The sequence below is a fragment of the Melozone crissalis genome, unplaced genomic scaffold (genome assembly GCF_028551555.1).
Source record: "Melozone crissalis strain CALT ecotype California unplaced genomic scaffold, PUWL_Pcris_2 ptg000709l_1, whole genome shotgun sequence".
In the NCBI taxonomy this organism is placed as follows: Eukaryota; Metazoa; Chordata; class Aves; order Passeriformes; family Passerellidae; genus Melozone; species Melozone crissalis.
In genome coordinates, this window is record NW_026536367.1 from 363 (window position 1) to 24,939 (window position 24,577).

The 24,577-nt window shown below is 67.4% G+C and overlaps 5 protein-coding genes across 5 annotated transcripts; 3 read left to right on the top strand and 2 right to left on the bottom strand.

Moving 5' to 3' along the window:
* Positions 1-910: 910 nt before the first annotated feature.
* LOC128950538 (RNA polymerase II-associated factor 1 homolog) lies at positions 911-2,216 on the top strand (the record flags this gene model as incomplete). The annotated part of the gene is made up of 4 exons (XM_054295407.1): positions 911-1,021; positions 1,093-1,180; positions 1,376-1,570; positions 2,206-2,216. Coding segments are annotated over 4 exons (405 nt in total), but the record flags the coding sequence as incomplete, so codon positions are not given.
* Positions 2,217-2,509: 293 nt separating this feature from the next.
* SAMD4B (sterile alpha motif domain containing 4B) lies at positions 2,510-9,636 on the bottom strand. The gene is given in 15 exon segments (XM_054295408.1): positions 2,510-2,595; positions 3,481-3,565; positions 4,057-4,170; positions 4,614-4,770; positions 4,772-4,819; positions 5,269-5,390; positions 5,470-5,555; positions 6,353-6,572; positions 6,735-6,821; positions 7,252-7,361; positions 7,450-7,719; positions 8,316-8,488; positions 8,490-8,590; positions 8,592-8,764; positions 9,432-9,636. Coding segments are annotated over 15 exon segments (1,971 nt in total). The 5' UTR covers positions 9,628-9,636; the 3' UTR covers positions 2,510-2,566.
* Positions 9,637-12,363: 2,727 nt separating this feature from the next.
* Positions 12,364-17,217, top strand: LOC128950540 (leucine-rich repeat and fibronectin type III domain-containing protein 1-like). Its single transcript, XM_054295409.1, has 4 exons — positions 12,364-12,448; positions 13,896-13,943; positions 14,746-16,168; positions 16,620-17,217. The coding sequence occupies exons 3-4, from the start codon at positions 14,772-14,774 to the stop codon at positions 17,215-17,217; spliced, it is 1,995 nt and encodes a 664-aa protein (XP_054151384.1). The 5' UTR covers positions 12,364-12,448; positions 13,896-13,943; positions 14,746-14,771.
* A 2,074-nt stretch (positions 17,218-19,291) lies between these two features.
* Positions 19,292-19,693, top strand: SYCN (syncollin). The gene has a single exon (XM_054295411.1). It carries the CDS (start codon positions 19,292-19,294, stop codon positions 19,691-19,693), a length of 402 nt encoding a protein of 133 aa, XP_054151386.1.
* A 1,857-nt stretch (positions 19,694-21,550) lies between these two features.
* PAK4 (p21 (RAC1) activated kinase 4) lies at positions 21,551-24,362 on the bottom strand (the record flags this gene model as incomplete). Its single annotated transcript, XM_054295410.1, has 6 exons — positions 21,551-21,723; positions 22,032-22,166; positions 22,652-22,777; positions 23,000-23,126; positions 23,501-23,634; positions 23,991-24,362. Coding segments are annotated over 6 exons (1,050 nt in total), but the record flags the coding sequence as incomplete, so codon positions are not given.
* Between the last annotated feature and the right edge of the window lie 215 nt (positions 24,363-24,577).

Genomic DNA, 24,577 nt, shown 5'->3' on the forward strand with positions numbered 1-24,577 from the left:
TACTGGGAATGGGACTGGGGACCCTGGGAATGGGACTGGGGAACTGGGGGACACTGGGGATACTGGGGACACTGGGAATGGGAATGGGGGATACTGGGATATACTGGGACACTGGGATATACTGGGAATGGAATGGGGGATACTGGAGGATACTGGGATATACTGGAATATGCTGGGATACTGGGGAGACTGGGGACACTGGGAATGGGACTGGGGGAACTGGGGGACACTGGGAATGGGAATGGGGGATACTGGGGGATACTGGGATATACTGGGGACACTGGGAATGGGACTGGGGGATACTGGGATATACTGGGGACACTGGGAATGGGACTGGGGGATACTGGGGGATACTGGGGATACTGGGGATACTGGGAATGGAATGGGGATACTGGGGGATACTGGGGATACTGGGGATACTGGGAATGGGGGATACTGGGGATACTGGGATATACTGGGGACACTGGGAATGGGGGATAATTGGGGGACACTGGGGGATACTGGGATATACTGGGGACACTGGGGAGGTTGGGATATACTGGGGGATACTGGGATATACTGGAATGGGGCTGGGGGGAACTGGGGGATACTGGGGGATACTGGGAATGGGATAAAATGGGAACACTGGGAGGACTGAGGGAGATTGGGAGGGACTGGGAGGGGATTGGGATAAACTGGGAGGGACTGGGGGTTACTGGGGGGACATTGGGTTATACTGGGAGGGACTGGGGGGGACTGGGAGGGGATTGGGGGGCACTGGTTGGGGGTTCAAAGGGGTCTTGGGGTATCCTGGGGGTCCCTGAGAGTTTGGGGGTGTCCCTGGGGTTCTGAGGTGTCCTTCGGGGTTTGGGGGTGTCCCTGGGGGTCCCTGGTGGTTTTGGGGCACCCCCTGACCCCCGTTTGCCCCCAGGGTGCGGCTGAGCAAGCGCCGGGCGCCGCGCGCCGGGGTGCAGTCGGCGCCACCAACGCGGTGCTGGTGGTGAAGCACCGGGACATGAACGAGAAGGAGCTGGAGGCGCAGGTGGGGTCTGGGGGGAATTTGGGGAGGGGTCCCGAACCCCCGGGACCCCCCTGAACCCCCCTCCCCCGCAGGAGGCCCGGCGGGCGCAGCTGGAGAACCACGAGCCCGAGGAGGAGGAGGAGGAGGAGATGGAGGCCGAGAAGGAAACGCCGGGATCGGGTTCGGGCCCCAAATCCCCCTCCCCAAATTCCCCATCTCAAATTCCCCCGTCCCCAAATCCTTCAAATCCCCCTCCCCAAATTCCCCCATTTCCCACCCAATTCCTCCATTCCCTCCCCAGTCCCCCAGCCCCATTTCCCCCCCACTTTGGGGAGGGGGCTCAGCCCACTGACGTCCCCCCTTTCCCCCCAGCAGACGAGGAGCGGGACAAGGGCAGCGAGAGCGAGGAGGAGGAGGAGGAGGAGGCCGAAGGCTCGGGCTCGGAGCGCGGGGGCGGCTCCGCCCGCAGCGAGGATGAGGAGGAGGAGGAGGAGGCCGAAGGCGGCCGGGGGGGGCGCCGGGGGGGCAGCGACGCCGCCCGGGCCGCGCGGGACCAGGAGGAGATTTTCGGCAGCGACAACGACGAGGATGAGGAGGAGGAGGAGGAGGAGGAGGAGGAGGAGGAAGGCAGCGAGGGGGGGGGGGCCCGGCGCCCCGCAGCCCCCAGGGCAGCGGCAGCGAGGAGGAGGAGGAAGAGGAGGAGGAAGAGGAGGAGGAGGAGGAGGAGGAGGAGGAAAGCGGCAGCGAAGGCTCCGAGTCCTCCAGCGAGTGAGGAGGGGGTGACCTCCCCAAATCCCACTCCCCAAAAAATTCCACCCCCCCCAAATCAAACTCCCCAAAATCCCACCCCCCCCCCCCCCACCAAAATCCCCCCTCCCCAGTTTCCCCCCGGCCCCGTTTTGGGGCAGAAAAGCGGCGGTTCGGGGCGGTTTTTGTGCGGTTTTTGTGTTTAATAAGGTCAATGGTTACCAGCCATATCATAACAAAAGGATTCATAATAAAATGTATCTAAAATAACGATTTTTGTCTCTATTTTGGGGCCGCGGCGCTACAAAGGGGGGGGGGGAAGGGGAGGGGGTGGGGGAGGGGGCGGTACCGGGGGGGGGGGCCGGCGTGGGGGTTGGGGCGGCGTTGTACTAAATTTGGGGCGGGGGTCGTGTCCTCCCTCCCCCCCCCCCCCCCCCCCCTTCTCTCGGAGGGGCCAGGACAGAAATAATTAATTAATAATAATATAATAACAATAAAGAGCCAAAAAAAACCAAAAAAAAAAAAAAAGAAAAAAACCCCAAAAACGAAAAAAGAGGAAATAAAATCCGCAAATCCCCCAAATCCTGGGATTTTCAAAACGGAGGAAACGCAACCCCTCCCCCAACCCCCGCGACCCCTCCCCAAACAAAGCCCCCCCTGTAGTGTCTTGGCCCCTCCCCCCCCTCACCGGGGACCCCCCCCCAAACCCCCCGGGGCGGTGGGGGAGGGGAGGGGGGCTGCCCCTTCCCCCCGGTGTTTTTGGGGTGGGGAGGGGGGGTCAGGAGGTGCCCCCCCATTTGGGAGGGGGCGGCGGCGCCATCAGATGGTGGAGGTCTTGTCTGTGCCGTCTGGGGGGGGAGGGGGGAAACGGGGGGTCAGGGGGGGTCCCCAAAACCCCCGGGGGTCCCCTCTGTGTCCCCCCCCCACCCCAATCCCCAATTCGTGTCCTCCATCCCCCCGTGTCCCCAAATGTCCCTGATTTCCCCCCCGTGTCCCCACCCCCCAGTGTCCCCCCCCATGTCCTCAATGTCCCCTCAGGGTCCCCAATGTCCCCATACCCCCCATGTCCCAGCGTCACCCTCAGCGTCCCCATTGTCACCCCTGTGTGTCCCCCCTGTCCCGCCCAGGGCGGCGTGCTTGTCATGCTCATGCACAGCAACCGTCCCCATGTCCCCCCAATGTCCCCTCAGTGTCTCAATGTCCCCCCAGTGTCCCCTCAGTGTCCCCATTGTCCCCCCAGTGTCCCCTCAGTGTCACCATTGTCCCCCCAGTGTCCCCGTACCCGCCCAGGGCGGTGCTCAGTCATGCTCAGACACAGCGACTCCAGCCCCCCCCCATGTCCCCAGTGTCCCCAATGTCCCCCCAATGTCCCCATTGTCCCCAATGTCCCCCCAATGTCCCCATTGTCCCCAATATCCCCAGTGTCCCCCCAATGTCCCCAATGTCCCCATTGTCCCCATTGTCCCCAATGTCCCCCCAATGTCCCCATTGTCCCCAATATCCCCATTGTCCCAATGTCCCCATTGTCCCCATTGTCCCCAATGTCCCCCCAATGTCCCCATTGTCCCCAATAACCCCATTGTCCCCAATGTCCCCAGTGTCCCCATTGTCCCAATGTCCCCCCAATGTCCCCACTGTCCCCCCAATATCCCCATTGTCCCCAATGTCCCCAGTGTCCCCAGTGTCCCCAATGTCCCCCCAGTGTCCCCATTGTCCCCAGTGTCCCCCCGTACCGCCCAGGGCGTGCTCGGTCATGCTCAGACACAGCGACTCCAGCGTGGGGTTGATCTCCAGGTCAGTCCCGGGGGGGTGGGCACTCTGGGGAGGGGGGGGACACAAAAAATGGGTCAGGGGGCCCAAAAATGGCTCGGGGGGGGGCCCAAAAAATAAATCCCCCACCCCAAAACCCCCCCAGCATCCTGAGCCCCTCCCAGCACCGGCATTTTGGGGTTTTCTCCTCATTTTGGGGTCCCTCTCCCCAACTTTTGGGACCCTCTCCACATTTTTTGAGTCCTCTCCCCTTTTTTGGGTCCCTCCATTTTCAGGCCCCCCCCCTTCCCATTATCGGGGTCCCCTCTCTCCATTTTTGAACCCCCCCACCCCATTCTAAGCCCCCAGCCCCATTTCGAGCCCCCAGCCCCGTTTTTACCCTGGGGGAAGGCGAGCAGCGCCGAGCTGTGCACCGGCAGCGAGTGCGTTCTCTGCACAGACCCCTCCCCATTTATGGGTACCCCCCCATTTCCAGAGCCCCTCTCCCCATATTTTGGGGTCCCCCCAGCCCCATTTCGAGCCCCCAGCCCCGTTTTTACCCTGGGGAAGGCGAGCAGCGCCGAGCTGTGCACCGGCAGCGAGTGCGTTCTCTGCACGGCCCCGCGGCTCCCGGGGGACCCCCCCGCGCCCCCCCCGGCCCCGAACCACAGGCTCTGGGGGAGGGAATGGGGGGGTCACAGGGGGGGGGGGCGGCACCCCCAGCGCGGGGGGAGCCCCCCCCCCCAAAGGTCCTCGGGGGGAGGGGGAGACCCCCCACCCCAAACCAGAATAAAAACAGGTGGGGACAGGCAAGTGTGCCCCCCCAATATAAGTGCAAAATCCCCCCAAATCATCCCCAACATCCACCCCCAAAATCCTCCCAAAATCCACCCCAAAAGCTCCCCAAAATCCTCCCCAAAATCCTCCATCAAACCTCCCCAAATCCTCCCAAAATCCACCCTAAAACCGTCCCCAAAAAATCCCCCAAATCCACCCTAAATCCCCCCAAATCCTCCCCAAATATCTCCCCAAAATCCACCCTAAAACCCTCCCCAAAAATCCCCACAATGCCCCCAAACCCCCCCATTTCCCCCCAATTCCCCCCCCCCAGACGCACCTGCCGTCCCTGCGTGCCCAGGGCGGGGGGCGCTCCCAGGGGGGGGGGTCTGGGGGCCGGGGCCCCCCCGGGGGGTCCCAGCAGTCCCAGGCGGGTGGGGGGCGGGGGCAGGGCCCGGGGGGGCAGCGCAAAGGGGCGACCCCCCCCCCCGCCGCCCCCCCCCCACAGAGCCAGCTATGGGGAGAGAGTTGGAGCCAAAGGCCCAGCTGGAAACAGGGGGGAAACGGGGGGGTTAGAGGGGCTGGGACCCCCAAAAACACCCCCAAAATAACCCCAAAACATCCCGAATCTCCCCCCAAAAATCACCCAAAAACCTCCCAAAACCCCCCCAAAAACAGGGAACAGCCCCCCCACCCAAACCCCCCAAAATCGGAGAGAAAATTGGGAAAGGAGAGAGAGATCCCCTTGACCCCCAAATATTGAGATTTTGGGGGGGGGGGGGGGTGAAAATTGAGCATTTTGGAGGGGGTCCATCAGCGGGGGGGGGGTCAGACCCCCAAAATTGGGGCTGGGAGGGGATGAATTGATTATTAATCATTTGGGGGGGGGTGCCAAACCCCGCCCAAGCCAGCAATGGAGGCTGGGATGGAAATGGGATTTTGGGGGGGTCTCTCAGCACGGGGGGGGTCTCAGTGCCCCGGGGGGGTCCCGGTACCTTTTGGGGGGCCGGTATCCGGGGGGGCCGTCCAGGGGCCCCTTCTTGGGGAAGGCTCGGAGCAGCTTCAGCACCTGCTGCTTCCAGGACTGGAGCCGCTTCTTCTGCGTCTCCGTGAACGCCTGGGGGGGCCCGGGGGGGTCAGGGGGGTCCGGGGGGGGCACGGAGACCCCCGGGACCCCCCCCAGCCCCTGGGCGTACCTCGTGGCTCAGGCACTTCTCGAGCAGCTGGAGGTAACTGGAGATGTTCTCCTCGTCGGGGCGCGACACCAGGAGCTGCGTGCACACTGAGGGGGGGTCAGAAAAACCCAAAAACCCCCAAAATCCCCCAAAACCCACCCCAAAACACCAGGAGCTGCGTGCACACTGAGGGGGGGTCAGGGGCAAAACAGCCCCAGAAACCCCCAAAATCCACCCAAAATCCACCCCCAAAACACCAGGAGCTGCGTGCACACTGAGGGGGGATCAGAAAAACCCCAAAAACCCCCCAAAACCCCCAAAACCCACCCAAAATCCACCCCAAAACACCAGGAGCTGCGTGCACACTGAGGGGGGGTCAGAAAAACCCCAAAAACCCCCAAAATCCACCCAAAATCCACCCCCAAAACACCAGGAGCTGCGTGCACACTGAGGAGGCGTCAGGGGGCAAAAAACCCCAAAAAATCCACCCAAACTCCTCCCCCCAGACCCCTCCTCAAGGCCCAAACCCCTACCCAATCTGTGAACTCCTCCAGGTGGGGTCAGGGCAGCCCCCAGACCCACCTTTGCCCATGACACACGTGAACTGCCCCGGGATGTCCCCGTTGGTACAGACCCCTCCCCAATCCCTGTGCCATGCAGACCCCTCCTCCCCAAGCCCTGAGCCCCCCCAGGGCAGCCCCCAGACCCCTCCCCAATCCCTGTGCCATGCAGACCCCTCCCCAATCCCTGAGCCCCCCCAGGGCAGCCCCCAGACCCACCTTTGCCCATGACCCGCGTAAACTGCCCCGGGATGTCCCGTTGGTAGAGACCCCTCCCCAGCCCACACACACAGACAGGTGGGTCAGGGCAGCCCCCAGCCCCCCAGGGCAGCCCCCAGACCCACCTTTGCCCATGACCCGCGTGAACTGCCCCGGGATGTCCCCATCGGGCACGGCGGCCCCGGGGGGCTCGGCCTCGGCCGCCGGGGGGGGGTTGGGGGGCTCGGGGGGGGCCCCGTCGGGGGGTCCTGGGGGCGGGGGGGGCCGGAAGGCCTTGATGGGGGTCCCCAACATCTGCTGGAGCTCCTGCAGCGCCGTCCACAGGTTGCCTCCCTCCAGAATGTCCTGGGGAGACACATTGGGGACATCAGGGGGACAGCAGGGACGCCCCAGAACCCCTGGGGACAGCGGGGACACAGGTTACCCCCCCCCAGCTCCCCCCAGTTTGCCCAGTACCTTCTCCAGTCCCCCCCAGTCCCCTCCCAGTGCTCCCAGTCTCCCCAGTACCTTCTCCAGGGCCCTGAGCACGCTCTGTCTCTCCCGCAGTTTTTGGATGCTCAGGGCGATTTTGTGCCGGGCGCCCTTGGTGACGTTCTGGGGGGGGGACAGGGGGGGTCACAGCCATTTTGGGGGGTGTCACCTCCTTTGGGGGGTCACCCTCCTCTGGGGGGGGTCACAGCCCTCATCTGTGGGTGTCACCTCCTTTTGGGGACACCCCAGCGCCTCCCAGTGCCCAGAGGATGCTCCACTGTCCCCTCCCAGTGCCCCCTGGTCCCTCCCAGTCCCTCCCAGTATAAACCTCTCCCTCACCTGGGATCCCAGTGTCCCCTCCCAGTGCCCCCCAGTCCCCTCTCTGTGCCCCCAGGCCCTCCCAGCCCCTCCCAGTACCCCCCAGTATAAACCAGTCCCTCACCTGGGACTCCAGTGTCCCCCCAGTCCCCTCCAGTCCCTCCCAGTATAAACCAGTCCCTCACCTGGGTCCTAATCCCCTCCCAGTGCCCCCCAGTCCCCCGCAGCGTCCCACCTGCGACTCGAGGTGATGCTCCGTCAGCGTCATCATCTCCTCGTAGCTCATCTGCGCGAACAGCGCCGCGTACTTGTGCAGCCTGAGGCTCTTCAGCCACGAGGGGACGTCTGGGGAGGGCACAGGGACACGCCGGGGGGTCACGGCCGCCCCCAGACCCCCTCGGAGCCCCCGGAGCCCCCCGAGCCCCCCACGCACCCTTCATGCCGCTGCCGTCCTCCTGGAAGGAGTTGCGCTCCTCGGTGTGCTCGCTGCCAGACGAGGCCACGCTGCTCTGGGGGGACAGCGGCGCGTGCTCCCCGAAGCCCTGGGGCGCCCCTCGGGGCTGGGGGGGTCCCGCGGGGTTGGGGGGCTCCTCGGGACCCCCCCCAGAACCGGCCCAGTCACCGCCAGGCCCGGGCTGGGGGCTGCCGGGCCCCAGGGCCAGCGAGCGCTTCAGGGGGCTGGGGTGCAGCTGGCACGGCAGGGCTGGGGGAAACGGGGAAATGGAGAGGAGGGGGCTCTGCAGACCCCTCCCCAGCCCCTGGACCCCTGCCCAGCCCCTGGACCCCTGCCCAGCCCCTCGGACCCCTCCCCAGGCCCTCGGACCCCTCCCCAGGCCCCCAGACCCCTCGGTTTTCCCCATTCTCCCAGTTTCTCCCATTTCCTCTCCCTTTTCTCCCACTCTCACACTTTCTTTTCCTATACCCTGTTTTTTCCCGTTTCTCCCATTTTTCCCAATTCTCCCACTTTCTCCTCCTATTTCTCCCCATTTCCCCCCAACTGTCCCCCAATTTCCCCCCCCCCATTTTTCCCCATTTCCCCCCTGCTACTTCTGCCACCCTGGAACATGGGATGTCCTTTTCCCCCATTTTTCCCCATTCCCCCCACGTTACCTCCTCCGCCCTGGAAAGCGGGGTGTCCTTTTTCCACATTTTTTCCCCATTTTTCCCTGTTTTTTTCCCCGTATGCACCCCAATTTCCCCCCACGTTACCTCCTCCCTCCTGGAAGGTGGGTGCCCGTTCTCCCATTTTCCCCCCATTTTTCCCCGTTTTTCCCTGTTTTTCCCCATTTCCCCCATTACCTCCTCCCCCCTGGAAGGCGGGGTGCCCGTTCTCCCGCGGCGCCGTCCCCGTCCCCGTCCCTGTCCCCGTCCCGTGCTGCTGCTGCTGCTGCTCGGGCCAGCCGGCGCCTCCTCCTCCGCCGGCCTCAGGGGGCTCGGGGGGCCACTCGTGGGCCGGGGGCCGGCGCTGGGCGGGGGGGCGCCAGGCGCTCCTCCAGGTGCCCCAGCCACAGGGCGAGCGCGCTGCGGTCGTCGGCCGTGGTGGCGGGGTGGATGAGCGCGTACGAGAGCAGCTGCCCGCGACTCCTCCACGCAGCGGTTGCTCTCGATGGCGTCGGCCAGCACCTTCTGCAGCCGCTTCATGTACTCGGCCTTGGCCGCCGCGTTGCCGGGCTGCAGCAGGGGCAGGTGCGCCAGGAGCAGGGCGACCGCGGCCTCGGCGGGCTCCTGGGGCCACTGCGAGATGGCAGCTGGGGACGGACGGACGGACAGACAGACAGACAGGGTCAGCAGGGGCACCGGGAGATGGCAACTGGGGACAGAGGACACAGGAACAGAAGCTGGGAACCCCTGAAGCCCCCCCTGGGCAGACACAAGAATCCCCAGGGCCCCCATAACCCGCCTCAGGACCCCCCTGTACAATCCCCCAGTCCCTCACCGGCGCCGCTGGCCTCGGCCTCGAGCAGGTGCATGTCAGCGCAGTGTAACCCCCGTGTAACCCCCCAGGACCCCCATAATCCCCCTGTAACCCCCCCAAACCCCGTCCCCGGTCCCTCACCAGCGCTGCTGGCCTCGGCCTTGAGCAGGTGCATGTTGGCGCAGTGTAACCCCCCTGTAACCCCCCCAGGACCCCCATAACCCCCCCAACCCCCGCCAGGACCCCCATAACCCCCCTGTACAATCCCCCAGTCCCTCACCGGTGCTGCTGGCCTCGGCCTCGAGCAGGTGGATGTCAGCGCAGTGTAACCCCCCCAAGGACCCCCATAATCCCCTCAAACCCCGTTCCCACGCCCTCACCGGCGCTGTTGGCCTCGGCCTCGAGCAGGTGGATGTCGGGGCTGTGTAACCCCCGTGTAACCCCCATGTAACCCCCCAGGACCCCCATAATCCCCCCAAACCCCGTTCCCATGCCCTCACCGGCGCTGTTGGCCTCGGCCTCGAGCAGGTGGATGTCGGCGCAGTCGGCCAGCGAGTGCTCGAGGCACAGCTGCAGGAAGCGCGCCTGCGTGCGCGTCACGCGCTTCAGCAGCGCCAGCAGCGCCACCGTCTGCTCGCACTCGCTCCAGCCGCGGAACCAGCCCGCCACGATGCCCACCTGCTCCCGGAACATCATGGCTGGGGCCGGGGGCCGCCCTGGGGGCGCGGGGGGCGCGGGCCCGACCTGCCCCCCCCTCCTCAGGTGGCGGGGGGGCCCCCCCGGGCCGGGCAGCGCATGGGGGGCGAGGGCAGGGGGTGCCGAGGGGGCCCCCGGGCTGGAGCGAGGGTCCGGAGGGTCCTGTGGGGAGAGACGGACAGAGGGGAGGGGGTCAGATACACACAGGGACCCCCAGGATATTCCCCACATGAACAGGGACCACCCCCCCGGGGCTGCAGCGAGGGTCCGGAGGGTCCTGTGGGGAGAGAGAGACAGAGAGGGGAAGGGGCTGGATCCACACAGAGACCCCCGAGTGGGGAGAGACCCCCCAGGAACAGGAGAACAGGGACCACCCCCCACGGGGGAATTGGGGACCCCCAGGAGGCACCAGGGATCCCCAGAATAAACTAAGGACCCCTAAAATGAACTAGGGACCCCCAGATGGTACCAGGGCCCATCCCCAGAGCAGACCGGGGACCCCTCCCGGTGACCGGGACCCCTCACAGTGACCGGGACCCCTCATAGTAACCGGGACCCCTCACGGTTACCAGGACCCCTCCCAGTGATCGGGACCCCTCACGGTTACCAGGACCCCTCACAGTGACCGGGACCCCTCACGGTTACCGGGACCCCTCACGGTTACCGGGGGCACTCCCACACGGACCAGCCTCCCCCTTCGCAGCCACAGCGATCGCCCCGTTACAGCCGCCCCACAGTGACCCCCCGGTGTCCCCTCACGGGGCCGCTGCCCCTCCGCCCGCCCCGCTCTCCCCTCAGCGCGGCGGGCGCGGGGGGCGCAGGCCCGGCGGGGCCGGGGCCGGGGCCGGGCGCGGGCGCTGCGGCGGGGCCGGGGAGGGCTCGGGGAGGCGCGGGGAGCGCGCGGGGAGCGCGGGGGCTGCGCTCGGGCCTTGCGGCCCCCGGGGGTCGCGGCCGCCCCTCACTCACCTCCGCCGCCGCCGCCGCCGCCGCGCAACGTCAGCACGCACCGCACGCACGCCTGCGTCGCTGCGTCACGGCGCCGCCGCCGCCAACGGGCCAATGAGAGGGCGGAGCGCCGCGGGGAGGGAACCGATGGCGCAGGCGCAGGCGCACGCGGCGCGGGGGCGGTGCCTCGGGGTGCACCGCCCCTCGCGCTGGGTGGACCACGCCCCCTTCGCGCCAACCGTCAATCACGGAGGCACCGCCCCCCCCCCCGCATTGGCCACGCCCCGCGCGGCCTCGCGCTGCCCGCGCTGGGGGCGGGGCCAGCGGAACCCCCCCAGTAACTCCCGGTGTGTCCCAGTATCCCCCAGTAACCCCCAGTGCCCTCCCAGTAACCCCCAGTGTCCCCCCAGTGTCCCACATTAACTCCCAGTAACTCCCGGTGTGTCCCCGTAACCTCCAGTAACCCCCAGTGTCCCCCAGTGCCCTCCCAGTAACCCCGTGTGCCCCCAGTAATCCCCAGTGTCCCCCAGTAACTCCCAGTAACCCCCAGTGCCCTCTCAGTAACCCCCAGTGTCCCCCAGTGTCCCCCAGTAACCCCCAGTGCCCCCCCAGTATCCCCTCAGAGTCCCTCACTGTCCCCCCAGTGTCCATCCCCGTGTCCATTTGTCCATCCCTGTGTCTGTGTGTCCATCCCAGTGTCCCCGCGTCCATCTGTCTGTCCATATGTCCATCCCTATCTCCCTGTGTCCACATCAGTGTCCATCCCCATCTCCCTGTCCATCCCCGTGTCCGTGTGTCCATCCCTGTGCCCATCTGTCTGTCCGTGTGCCCATCTCCCTGTCCATCCCCGTGTCCGTGTGTCCATCCCCGTGTCCGTGTGTCCATCCCCGTGTCCGTCTGCCTGTCCATGTGTCCCAGTGTCCATCCCTGTGTCCCAGTGTCCATGTCAGTGTCCATCCCGGTGTCCGTGCGTCCATCCCCGTGTCCATCTGTCTGTCCGTGTGTCCCAGTGTCCATCCCTGTGCCCCAGTGTCCATGTCAGTGCCCATCCCCGTGTCCGTGTGTCCATCCCGGTGTCCATCTCTCTGTACGTGTGTCCCAGTGTCCATCCCGGTGTCCGTCCGTCCGCGCGCCCGCGGCCCCGCCCCCCGCGGCCCCGCCCGGCCCCGCCCCGGCCCCGCCCCGGCCCCGCCCGGCCCCGCCCCGCCGGTTCTGCGGCTCCGAGCGGCGGCCGCGGCCTCACCGGGGCCTCACCGGGGCCTCACCGGGGCCTCACCGGGGCCTCTCCGGGGCCTCTCGGGGCGGCGGCTCCGGGGCTGCTCCGGGACACCCCGGCCGCGCCCGGGATCCATCCCCGGATCCATCCCCGCATCCCTCCCCGGATCCCGGATCCTCCATCTCCGGATCCCTCCCCGCATCCCGGATCCTCCATCCCCGGATCCCGGATCTTCCATCCCCGGTTCCCTCTCCGCATCCCGGATCCCTCTCCGCATCCCGGATCCATTACCGGATCCATCCCGGATCCCTCCCCGCATCCCGGATCCTCCATCCCGGATCCTCCATCACCGGATCCATCCCGGCATCCCCGGATCCCTCCCCGATCCCTCCCGGTTCCATCCCCGCATCCCGGATCCTCCATCCCGGTTCCCTCCCGGTTCCATCCCCCATCCCGGTGCCCCCTCTCCCCCCCACCCCCCGGTCCCATCCCGGTGATTCCCGACGTCCCCCCCCCCATCGCCCCTCCCCAGTTCCCGGTGCCCCCTCCCCTCTCTCGGTGCCCCCCCCCCCCCACCGATGCCCCCCCGGTAGGGCGAGGCCCGGCCCCCCTCCCCCCCCGGAGCAGCGATGGGAGCGTCCGGGGGCTGAGCCCCCCCAGGTACGGCCGGACCGGGGCACTGGGGGAAATGGGGGGGACTGGGGGGACTGGGAGGTGCTGGGAGTTACTGGGCCGTACTGGGCCGTACTGGGATGTACTGGGTCTGTGTTGGCCTGCACTGGGCCGTACTGGGATGTACTGGGATGTACTGGGTCTGTGTTGGCCTGCACTGGGCCGTACTGGGCCGTACTGGGATGTACTGGGATGTACTGATCTCTGCTGTGTCTTTATCAGCCTGGTGTGGCTGTGCTGGTGTGTGCTGGGTTGTACTGGGTTATAGTGGGATGTGCTGGGCCCTGCTGGGCCATGCTGGTGCGTGCTGGTGTGTACTGGGCCATACTGGGTTATACTGGGATGTACTGGGCTGTGCTGGGATGGGCTGGGATGTACTGGGATGTGCTGGGATGTGCTGGGCTGTACTGGGTTATACTGGGATGTACTGGGACATACTGGGCTGTGCTGGGCTGTACTGGGCCGTGCTGGGATGTACTGGGCTGTGCTGGGATGTGCTGGGATGTGCTGGGCTGTGCTGGGATGTACTGGGTTATACTGGGATGTACTGGTTATACTGGGCTGGGCTGTGCTGGGTTAAAATGGGCTGTGCTGGGTTATACTGGGATGTACTGGGCTGTACTGGCTTGTACTGGGTTATACTGGGTCCTGCTGGGCCATGCTGGTGTGTACTGGGACATGCTGGGATGTGCTGGGCTGTATTGGGCCATACTGGGCTGTGGTGGGCCGTGCTGGGCTGTGCTGGGCTGTGCTGGGTTACACTGGGCTGTGCTGGGCCATGCTGGGCTGTACTGGGCCATACTGGGCTGTGCTGGGCTGTGCTGGGCCGTGCTGGGCTGTGCTGGGTTACACTGGGATGTGCTGGGCCGTGCTGGGCTGTACTGGGTTATACTGGGCCATGCTGGGCCGTGCTGGGCTGTACTGGGCTGTGCTGGGCCGTGCTGGGCTGTACTGGGTTATACTGGGCTGTGCTGGGCTGTGCTGGGCCGTGCTGGGCCGTGCTGGGCTGTACTGGGTTATACTGGGCTGTGCTGGGCTGTGCTGGGCCGTGCTGGGCTGTGCTGGGCCATGCTGGGAGGCACTGGGTCTGTGTTGGTCTGCACTGGGCTGGGCTGAATTACACTGGGTTATACTGGGCTGTGCTGGGCCATACTGGGCTGTGCTGGGCTGTGCTGGTCTGTACTGGTGTGCACTGGTCTTACTGGTCCGTACTGGTGTGCACTGGTCTGTACTGGTCCGTACTGGCCCATATTGGTCCGTACTGGTCCGTACTGGTCTGTACGGGTCCGTACTGGCCCATATTGGTCTGTACTGGCCCATGCTGGTCCGTACTGGTCTGTACTGGTCCGTACTGGCCCATATTGGTCTGTACTGGCCCATGCTGGTCCGTACTGGTCTGTACTGGTCCGTACTGGTCTGTCCCCTGTCCCCACAGGCCCCACGGCGACGCCTGGACAGGACCAACATGGAGCCCTGAGAGGAGGTACTGGGACAACTGGGACAACTGGGATCTCACTGGGACAACGGGGACAACTGGGATCTCACTGGGACAACGGGGAGAACTGGGATCTTACTGGGATCTCACTGGGTTCACTGGGATCTCACTGGGGTTTTGTGGTGTGCTGTGGGATCTTGTGGGACAGGCGGGATCTGCTGGGATCCACTGGGATATACGGTGATCTACTGGGATCCGCTGGGTTTTACTGGGACCTCACTGGGGGTTTGTGGTGTGCTGTGGGATTTCTGGGACAGATGGGATCCACTGGGATCCCCCGGGGATCTATTGGGATCTGCTGGGCTTCACTGGGCTCCACTGGGATCTCCTGGGACTTGCTGGGTTCTGCTGGAACCTGCTGGGATCCCCTGTGATCCAGCACTCCCTGACCCCCGTGACCCCCATTGTTGTCTCCCATTCCCCCCATTCCCCCCCGTTGCCCCATTTCTCCTGTTCCCCCCGTGACCCCCGTTGTTCCCCTTGTTGTCCCCCGTTTCCCCCATGACCCCCGTTCTCCCCCGTTGTTGTCCCCCATTGTTTTCCCCCATTCCCCGGTGACCCCCGTTCCCCCATTTCCCCTGTTCCCCCCGTGACCCCCGTTGTTCCCGTCGTTCTTCCCGTTGTTGTCCCCCCTTGTTGACCCCCATTCTCCCCATGACCTCCGTTCTCCCCCATTGTTGTCCCCCATTGTTATCCCCCGTTCCCCCCGTTGTTCCCGTTGTTGTTCCCCGTTGTTGCGCCCCGTTCCCCGGTGACCTCGTTCTCCCCCGTTGCTGTCCCCGCCGCTCAGGCCCGGCCGCCGCCGCCGCCGCGGGGATGGCGAAGCTGCTGGTGCCGCTGGTGATGCTGGGCGCCGTCTCGGGGGCCGGCGTGGTGCCGGTGCCGCCGGTGCCGGTGTCTCCGCCGGTGTCGCCGCCGCCGCGCTGCCCCGCGCGGTGCCTGTGCCCCGCGGCCGCGCCCAGCCCGACGCTGCTGTGCGCCCGCACGGGGCTGCTGGCCGTGCCGCCCAGCCTGGACCGCGCCGCCGTGGAGCTGCGCCTGGCCGACAACTTCATCGGCGCCGTGGGCCGCGCCGACTTCGCCAACATGAGCAGCCTGGTGCACCTGACGCTGTCGCGGAACGGGCTCCGCCGCCTCGCCCCGGGCGCCTTCGCCGACCTGCGGGCGCTGCGGGCGCTGCACCTGGACGGGAACCGGCTGCCGGCGCTGAGCGGGCCGCAGCTGCGCGGGCTGGCCAGCCTGCGCCACCTCATCCTGGCCAACAACCAGCTGGCCGCCATCGACGCCGCCGCCTTCGCCGCCTTCGCCGCCACCGTGGAGGACCTGGACCTGTCGCACAACAACCTGCCCGCGCTGCCCTGGGACGCCGTGGCCGCCATGGGCAGCCTGGCCACGCTCACGCTGGACCACAACCTGCTGGAGCGGGTGCCCGCGGGCGCCGTGGCGCGGCTGCCGCGCCTGGCGCGCCTGGACCTGACGGCGAACCGGCTGCGGGCGCTGCCGCCGGTGCCGGGCCCGCCGGGGCCGTCGCTGGCGGCCGGGGGGAACCCGCTGCACTGCAACTGCGAGCTGCTGTGGCTGCGCCGCGTGGCCCAGCCCGGCCGCCTGGAGACCTGCGCCACGCCGGCGCCGCTGGCCGGGCGGCTGCTGGGCGCCGTGCCCGAGGAGGAGCTGACGTGCCGGGCGCCGTCGGTCACGGCCGCGGCCGCGCACCCGCCCGCCGTCACCGAGGGGCAGCCGCTGCGCCTGGGCTGCGCCGCCGTCGGGGACCCGCCGCCCGCGCTGCACTGGCTGGGCCCCGACGGGCGCGTGGTGCAGAACGGCTCTCGGCGCTCCGTGGGCGCCGACGGCTCCCTGGAGCTGCGCGTGGCCACGCTCCGCGACCACGGCGGCTTCACCTGCGTGGCCGCCAACGCGGCGGGCGAGGCGGCGGCGCGCGTCGAGGTGGTGGTGGTGCCGCTGCCGGTGCCGCGGGACGGGGCGCGGGACGGGGACGGGGACGGCGGCGCCGAGGCGGGGCCCGGGCCCTCGGACATGGCCCAGGCGGGCGGCAACGACACCTGGGGCGGCCCCGGCGAGCGGCAGCGCGTGGTAGCGGCCGAGGTGACGGCGTCGTCGGCGCGGATCCGGTGGCTGCCGCAGCGCCACGTGCCCGGCGTGCGCATGGTGCAGATCCAGTACAACAGCTCGGCCGACGACAGCCTGGTCTACAGGTGGGCACCGGGGAACACCCGGACAGGTGTGCCTGGGGGGCTGGGGCGGCTGGGAGGGGTCCTGGGGGAGAGATGGGGGGCTCCGGGGGGTTTGGGGAGGGTCTGGGGGTCCTGGGGGAGAGATGGGGGGCTCCGGGAGGGTCTGGGAAGGATTTGTGCGTCCTGGAGGGTTCTGGGGGAGGGTGTTCAAGGGGGTCCCGGGGGGCCTCTGAGGGGATCGGGGGGACACCAAGGGAATTCTCTATATCGGGGGGGCTTCAGGGGGGTCCCTGGTGAGCTCCTGGGGGCACTCGGGGGGTCCTGGGGGGGCTCTGAGGTGTTTAGCGGGGGCATTGAGGAGGCGTTTGGGGGATCCTGAGGGGTCCTGGGCGGGTTTTCCGCTCCCTGGGGGGGCAAAGGGGGGGTTCGAGGGTCTCGCCCCTCGCCCGACTCCCCATCGCCCCCTCCCCAGGCTGCTGCCCCCCTCCAGCCGCACCTTCGTGCTGCGGGACCTGGTGCCGGGCCGCCAGTACGAGCTGTGCGTGTCCGCGCTGCGCGTCCTCGGCGACCCCCCCGCCGCCCCCCGCCCGCTCGGCTGCGTCTCGTTCGCCACGGCCGCCGCCCCCCCGGGCTGCTCCGCGCCGCCGCGGCCGCACTTCCTGGGGGGCACCGTCATCATCGTCATCGGCGCCGCCATCGCCGCCTCCGTGCTCGTCTTCATCCTCATCCTCACGGCGCGCTGGAAGGCGGCGGCGGCGGCGGGGGCGCGGCGCCCCCCGCCCACCCTCACCAGCGTCTGCTCGCAGACCAACGGCGGCCCCCGGCCCGCCGAGACCCCCGAGCTGCCCGCGCTGCCGCCGCTGCCCCCGCCGGCGGCGGGCGGGGGTCCCGGGGGCGGTCCCGGGGCGGGGGCGCGGGCGTTGTTCCCCAGCCACAGCTACCCCCGGCGGGCGCGACCGCGGCGCCACGGGTCCCTGCCGCGGCTGGACGGGCCCGAGGGGACCCCCCTGGGACCCCCCCTGCGCCCCTCGTTCGGCAGCACGCACTGGATGCTGGAGAGCACCGTCTGAGGGGGGGAGGATGGTGGGAAATCCCCCCCCGGGACCCCCCTGGGACCCCCCCTGCGCCCCAACTTCGGCAGCACCCACTGGATGCTGGAGAGCGCCGTCTGAGGGGGAGGGATGGTGGGAACCCCCCCTGGGACCCCTCTCTTGGGCAGCACCGAGAGCACCGTCTGAGGGGGGGCACGGTTGGAATCCCCCCCCCTCTCGGGACCCCCCTCTTGGGCAGCACCCACTGGGACCCCCCAAATCCTCCTGGGGGGGCGGCGGTGGGACCCCCCCCCCTCCTCTCCCGGGGGGTCCCAGACGCAGCCCCGGCGGCTCTTGGTGGGGAGGGGGGTCCCGGGAGCCCCCCGGACCCCGTGGGTGCCCCCAGGTGCCGCTGGGGACCCGCCAGGTGCCCCCCCCCAGGTGCCCCCCCCGGCCGCCCTGGGGGTACCTGTATGCAAACCTTCCCCCCCCCGCAAAAACCCGCGCGCGTGGGGACCCCCGACACGTGCGGGGGGCGGGGGGACGGTGACGGGGACCGCGCCCCCCCCCAAATTCTGCGGCTACCCCCCCCACGCGTGTGTATGTCCCCCCCACCCCAAAACGCGCACTTGGGACTTTGTGTGTGCGCCCCAAAATTGGTGTGACCCCCCCCGTGCCCCCCACCCGTGCGTGCCCGGCCCGCCCCCCCCGCGGTGCCTTCGGCCGGGCCGGGGGGGCCCCGCGCACGCCCCCCCCCGACATCTCTGCACAGATGACACGAGACCCGCAGCCCCCCCCCAAATAAAACCCCCCACCCCCCGTGGGGATGGGGGGCGGTGGGGGCCAAAAAGGGGGGGTCCCCCCGGATGCCTGGGGACCCCCCCGTGTGTCCCTCCTGTGGCCTCTGCCCCCCCCCACAAAAAAAAAACTCGACCCGGGGGTCCCTATCTGGCTGGTCTGGATAACCTGGGGGGGCGCCCCAGCCCCCCCGCCCATTCCCTGCCCACCCCCATTGCCCCCACCCCAAAAAAACGCCTCAGCTCCTCCCCGTGCCCCCCCTCCCCGAAACGCCGCCCCCCCCACCAGCCGCCCCCCCCGGGCTCCCGCAGTGTTTAACACGAGTTTTTACATTAAAAACCTGTGCCCCCCCCCGGGGCAGAAACGCGAGTGTCACTGGGGGGGCGCTCTGTATTTTGGGGAGGGGGGCGTCCCTGTTTGGGGCGGGGGGGCGCTCTGTGTTTTGGGGCTGGGGGGGTCCCTGTTTGGGGCAGGGGGGTGTCTCTGTTTGGGGCAGGGGGGGCGCGCTCTGTGTTTTGGGGCTGGGGGGTTTAATTTCCTGGGGGGGGGGTCCCAGCCCAATGCGACCCCCCCCCCCGAGGTTCTTCCCCCCCCCCCCCCCGTCTGTTCCCGCAATGTGGGCGGGTCAGGACTATGCTAATGGAGCAACAATCCCCGCCCCCCTGCGGTTGCCATGGTGACCGTCGCGGGGAGCTCAGCGGGACCACGACGGCGTCATGAATATGCAAAAAAGGGACGGGGCCCACCAGCAAAATCACCGGCTAATTATGCCCTCATTTGCATACAGAACACCTTGGCCCCAGCCTGGCCTTGGGCAGGGAGGAGGAGCCAAGGCGGGGGGGGCCCGGGGGGGGGGGTCACCTGTGACCCTTCCCACGGCGGGGGGAGGGGCTGCAGACCTCGGGACCCCCCACACACACCTGTGACCCTTCCCGTGTCCCCCCCTCACCTGTGTCCCTTCCCAGGTGGGGATGGGGGGAGCTGCAGATCTCGGGAACCCCCACACACCTGTGACGGTTCCCGTGTCCCTTCCCAGGTGGGGATGGGGGGAGCTGCAGACCGTGGGACCCCCCCCTCAACACACCTGTGTCCCCTCCTGGGGACCCCCCCCCCCCCCACACCTGTGTCCCTTCCCATGGTGGGGAGGAGGCTGCAGACCTTGGGACCCCCCGCACACACCTGTGTCCCCTCCCAGGTGTGCCCCGCCCGCCGGCCTTGGGGCCGGGCTATAACCTCAGCCCAAGGGCCCGGCACGGCCCCGGCAGGTGACGGTGACACCAGAAGGTGACAGCAGGAGACATCGGAGGTGACAGCGATGCTGGCGCTGCTGTTCGCGCTGCTGCTGGCGCTGCTGGGGTCCCGGGGGGCGGTCGCGCAGTGCCCCGCGCCCGCCGACCTGCGCCCCGCGAACGGGACCCGGCTCTGCGCGCTGCTCTACGCCGACAACAGCCCCTACTACGACCAGTGCTGCGCCGGGGACGCGCTCGAGGTGCTCCCGGACGCCGACATGCCCTACCTGCCCGTGGGCTGGGCCGGCCGCGCCTCCTCGCTCGTGGTGGGCACCCGGTGCGAGCTCACCGTGTGGTCCCGCCGCGCCAAGGCGGGCAAAACGCGGCGCTTCTCGGCGGGAGCGGTGCCGCGGCTGCAGGAGGTGAAACGGGGGCTCTTCGGGAACTGGAACGACGCCATCCGGGCCCTGTACTGCACCTGCAAGTGAGCCTGGGGGGAATATGGGGGACACGGGGGGACACGGGAACTGGAACGACGCCATCTGGGCTCTGTACTGCACCTGCAAGTGAGGGTGGTGGGCTATGGGGGGAATATGGGGGGACACGGGGCCTCTTCGGGGACTGGGATGATGCCATTCAGGCCCTGTACTGCACCTGCAAGTGAGGGTGGGGGAATTTGGGGTGGTGGGAGGTGAGGAGGGGGCTCTTCGGGGTCTGGAACGATGCCACCTGGGCTCTGTACTGCACCTGCAAGTGAGCATGGGGGGGACACGTGGGGGACACGGGTTGGTACAGGTCAGGATGGGCCAACGCAGCTCACCATGAGCCAATGTGGGTCACCGTGACTTGACACGGGTCAGAATGTGCCAGCGTGGGTCACTATGAGCCACCACGGGTCAGGATGTGCCAGCGTGGGCCAGGATGTGCCAGCGTGGGCCAGGATGTGCCAACGTGGGCCAGGATGTGCCAGTGTGGGTCAGGATGTGCCAGCATGGGTCACTGCGACCTGGCACAGGTCAGAATGTGCCAGCATGCATCACCGTGTGCCAGCACGAGTCAGCGCGGGTCAGCCTGAGCCAACGTGGGCCAAAGCACCCGCAAGATGGCCAAGATGAGCCGACACGAGCCAACGCTGGCCAAGACAAGGCAAGCTGGCACTGGCCAGGATTCACCATCAGGGACCGTGCCAAGCCAAGCCAAGCCGAGCCAACACGACCCAGCACTGGCCAAGATTCACCATCAGGACCCAAGCCAAGCCAAACCAGGCCAAACCAAGCCAAGTCAACATGAGCAGGCACTGGCCACAATTCACCATCAAGGACCGAGCCGAGCCGAGCCACTGCGAGACCCCATGTGCCCCCCCTGCCCCCCCTGCAGCCAATAAAGCCCTGAGGCAGCAGCAGCTCCTGCCTGGGGCTCCTTTGTTGGGGAGGGGGTGTCCCCACGCCCCCCCCGCGTGCCCCCCACCCCCAAAAGAAGCACACACAGCACACGGGGGGCTCCAAAAGGACACGTGTAATTCTGGGGGGGCCCCGTGTCCCCCCCCTCCCGTGCGGTACAAAACCCGACCATATAAATATCAATTTTTTGTTAAAAAACAAAAACAAAAAAAAAACAAAACCGAGGGGGGGCATGGGGGGAAGGAACCAAACAAACAAAAAAACCCCAAAATCAATAAAAACGAGGGGGGGGGACACACCCCGAATCAGTAGTGTGGTGTGGGGGGAAGAGGGGGGGCTGCAGTTTTGGGGACCCCCCCTCACGGAGGTGTGGTGGGGGGGCTGTACCCCAAGTGCCCGAATTGGGTAGAAAAGAGGGGCCTAAAATAAAAACCAAAAAAAAAAGGGGGAAATGCCCCAAAATTAGTCCCAAAGGCGGGGGGGGCAGGAGGAGCCCGTGCACCCCCAAATCTCGGGGACGGCGGCCTCCCCCCCCCAAAATCTCTGCTGGGGGGTCCCCAGCTCAGTAGTACAGGTTGGGGGGCCGGGGTCCCCCAGAACGTCCCAGGCCCGCTCCAGTTTGGGGGGGGGCTGCTGAGGAGGAGGGGGCCGGGGGTCTCCCTCTGGGGTGGGGGGTCTCTCTCGGGGTAGGGGGTCTCCCCCTGTCTGGGGGTCTCTCCCCCTGAGCAGGAGAGGTCTCCCCCTGTCCGAGGGTCTCTCCTCCAGGACAGGGGTCTCTCCCCCAGCTTGGGGGTCTCTCCCCCTGAGCAGGAGGAGTCTCCCCCCGTCTGGGGGTCTCTCCCCCAGCTTGGGGGGGTCTCTCCCCCGTCCGGGGGTTCTCTCCTCCAGGACAGAGGGGTCTCTCCCCCAGGACAGGGGTCTCCCCCCCGGCCCGGGGGTCTCTCCCCCATCCCGGGGGTCTCTCAGCGCAGCCGGTGCTGCCGCATGAGGGGCACGATGCAGGCGGGGGGCCCGGCCACGCCCAGGAAGGGGTGACGGAGCAGCTCGGGGGCGCTGGCTCGCTGCGCGGGGTCCCGCACCAGCATCCGCTCCAGGAACCCCTTCAGCGACGGGGACACCTGAACAGGGGGGAAAAGGGGGTGTGAGACCCCTGAAATGGGGGGGAAAATGGGGTGAGACCCCTGAAATGGGGAGGGGGCATAAGCATCCGCTCCAGGAACCCCTTCAGCGACGGGGACACCTCAGGGGAGGAAATGGGGGTGCGAGACCCCTGAAATGGGGAGGAAAAGGGGGTGTGAGAGACCCCTGAAATGGAGAGGGGGCACCAGGAACCCCTTCAGCGACAGGGACACCTAAAGGGGGGAAATGGGGGGGTGTGAGAGACCCCCAGAAATGGGGGGACTGCCCCCCTGCCCCCCCGAGTTACCTTGTGGCCGTTCTTGAGCCGGGGAGGGAGGTTGTCCCGGATCAGCTTCATGGCTTTGAGGGGGGGCTCGTTGAAATAAGGGGGTTCCCCGTCCACCATCTCGATGACCATCACCCCCAGGGACCAGATGTCCACCTGGGAGGGGGGGGGGGTCACCCCAAAAATGACCAAAAGTGAGGAGGGGGCTAGGGGGGCAACCCCTCAAACCCACTCCGTGCCACTTGGAGCCCCTCAAACTTACACTGGGTATCCCCAGACCCACCCTGGGCAACCTTAACCCACCCTAAACTCACCCTGCTCCCCCTAAACCCGTTCCAAACCCACCCTGTTCCCCCTAAACCCACCCTGGGCACCCCTAAACCCACCCTGGGCACCCCTAAACCCATTCCAAACCCACCCTGGACACCCTCAACCCACCCTGCTCCCCCTAAAACCATTCCAAACCCACCCTGGGCACCCCCACACCCATCCCAACTCCCCACAATACACCTCGAGGTGGCAGAGAAGGCAGGAGATGAACCTGGGGGCCAACACACCCACCCTAAACCCCCTGAAGCCCACCCTAAACACCCCCTAACACAGCCCAGGACCCCCCAAATCCCCCGAGTCCCCTGCCCCACCTCTGGGCCGTAGGGCAGGCGCGAGATGAGCTCGGGGGCCATCCAGTACGGGGTCCCCACCAGGGACTTGCGCCGCGGCACGTCCTTGTTCACTTGGGCACAGAACCCAAAATCCGAGAGTTTCACCTGCCGAGGGGCTGGGGGGTCAGGGCGGGACCCCAGAGGGTCGGGGGGGGGGTTTGGGGGGCGTTTCTGGGGGGTCCCTACTGTCCGAAATCAGAGAGTTTCACCTGCCAGCGGGGCTGGGACCCCAAAAGGTCAGGGGGCTTTGGGGGGCATTTCTGGGGGTCCCTGCTGGCCCCTTTCCGGAGGTTTTCCCCCCAGTTTGCCCCAGAGCAGGCCGCCTACCCGTCCGTCGTGCGTGAGGAGGATGGAGTCGCTCTTGATGTCGCGGTGGATGACGCCCTGGGCGTGCAGCACGGCGAGCGCGCGCAGCACCGAGCGGCACACGGCGGCGATCTGCTCCTCTGACATCCTGGGCGGCAGATTGTCACCGGGCTGGCACCTCTGCCACCATCCTGGCACCGCCCCCCTGCCACCTCTGCAACCAGCCTCACACCTCTGTCACCTCTGTCACTGCCCTGTCACCTCTGCCACCATCCTGGCACCGCCCCCTGCCACCTCTGCAACCAGCCCTCACACCTCTGTCACCTCTGTCACTGCCCTGTCACCTCTGCCACCATCCTGGCACCGCCCCCTGCCACCTCTGCAACCAGCCTCACACCTCTGTCACCTCTGTCACTGCCCTGTCACTTCTGCCACCATCCTGGCACCGCCCCCTGCCACCTCTGTCACCCCCCCCTGTGCCCCCCCCGTGCCCCCTGCTCTGCCCCCCCCAGGTGTGCTCACCTGGTGTGGGTGACGATGTCGGTCAGGGCGCCGCCCTCCAGGAACTCCATCACCACCCAGAGCTCATCGCCCACCAGGTAACTGTTGTACATCTGCACCACGTTCTCGTGCTGGTGGTCCCTCATGATCACCACCTGGGGACAGCGGGACATGGGCATGGGGGCCTGGCACTGTCCCTGAGAGCCCTGGGGACATGGGCAAAGAACACGGCCATCGGGGCCTGGCACTGTCCCTGAGAGCCTGGGGGACCACCTGAGAGCCTTGGGGACACAGCGACAGCAGCCTGGCTCGGTCCCCAGGGCGTCCCCAGGCCATCAGAAGCTCCCTGCTGGGTCACCAAGAGCTCTTGGAGGGCTCCCAAGGGTCTCCTGAGGGTCACCAAGGCTCTCAAAGGGTCCCCAAGCCTCTCGGGGCTCCCCAAGGCTCTCAAAGGGTCCCCAAGCCTCTCGGAGCTCCCCAAGGCTCTCAGGGCTCCCCGGGCCGCCCTCACCTCGTTGAAGAGCAGCTCCCTCCGCTGCTGCTTGCGCAGGTCCATCTTCTTGACGGCCACGAGCTGCCCGGAGCCGCGCACGGTGGCGATGCACACCACGCCCGTGGAGCCCTCGCCGATCTTGATGAAGTTGTCCAGGTAGGAGCGGGGGTCCCCGGGGTCCACCACCATCTGCAGCGCCGCCCGGAACTGCTCGTGGGACACGCGCTGGGGCACGGCAGCGGGGCCGGGGCCGCGCGGGGCCGGGGGCTCCGGGGGCGCCGGCGGCGGAGGAGGAGGGGGAGGAGGCGCCGGGGCTTTGGGGGCTCCTCCTGAGGTGGGGAGCGGCCCGTTGGGGGGCACCTCCTGAGGGCGTCCCGCGGCGTGATCGGCCTGTGGGGACACGGAGAGAGGGGTCAGAGCCCGGGACTGCTGAGCCAGGAGGAGGAGGAAGAGACTCGGGAAGGGCTGAGGGAAGAGGAGGAGGAAGAGACTCGGGGGTCAGAGCCCGGGATTGCCGTGGGAATGAAGGGCTGAGGGAGGAGGAGGAGGAGACTCAGGGGCCAGAGGCTGCAGGGAAGGGCTGAGTGAGGAGGAGGAAGAGGAGC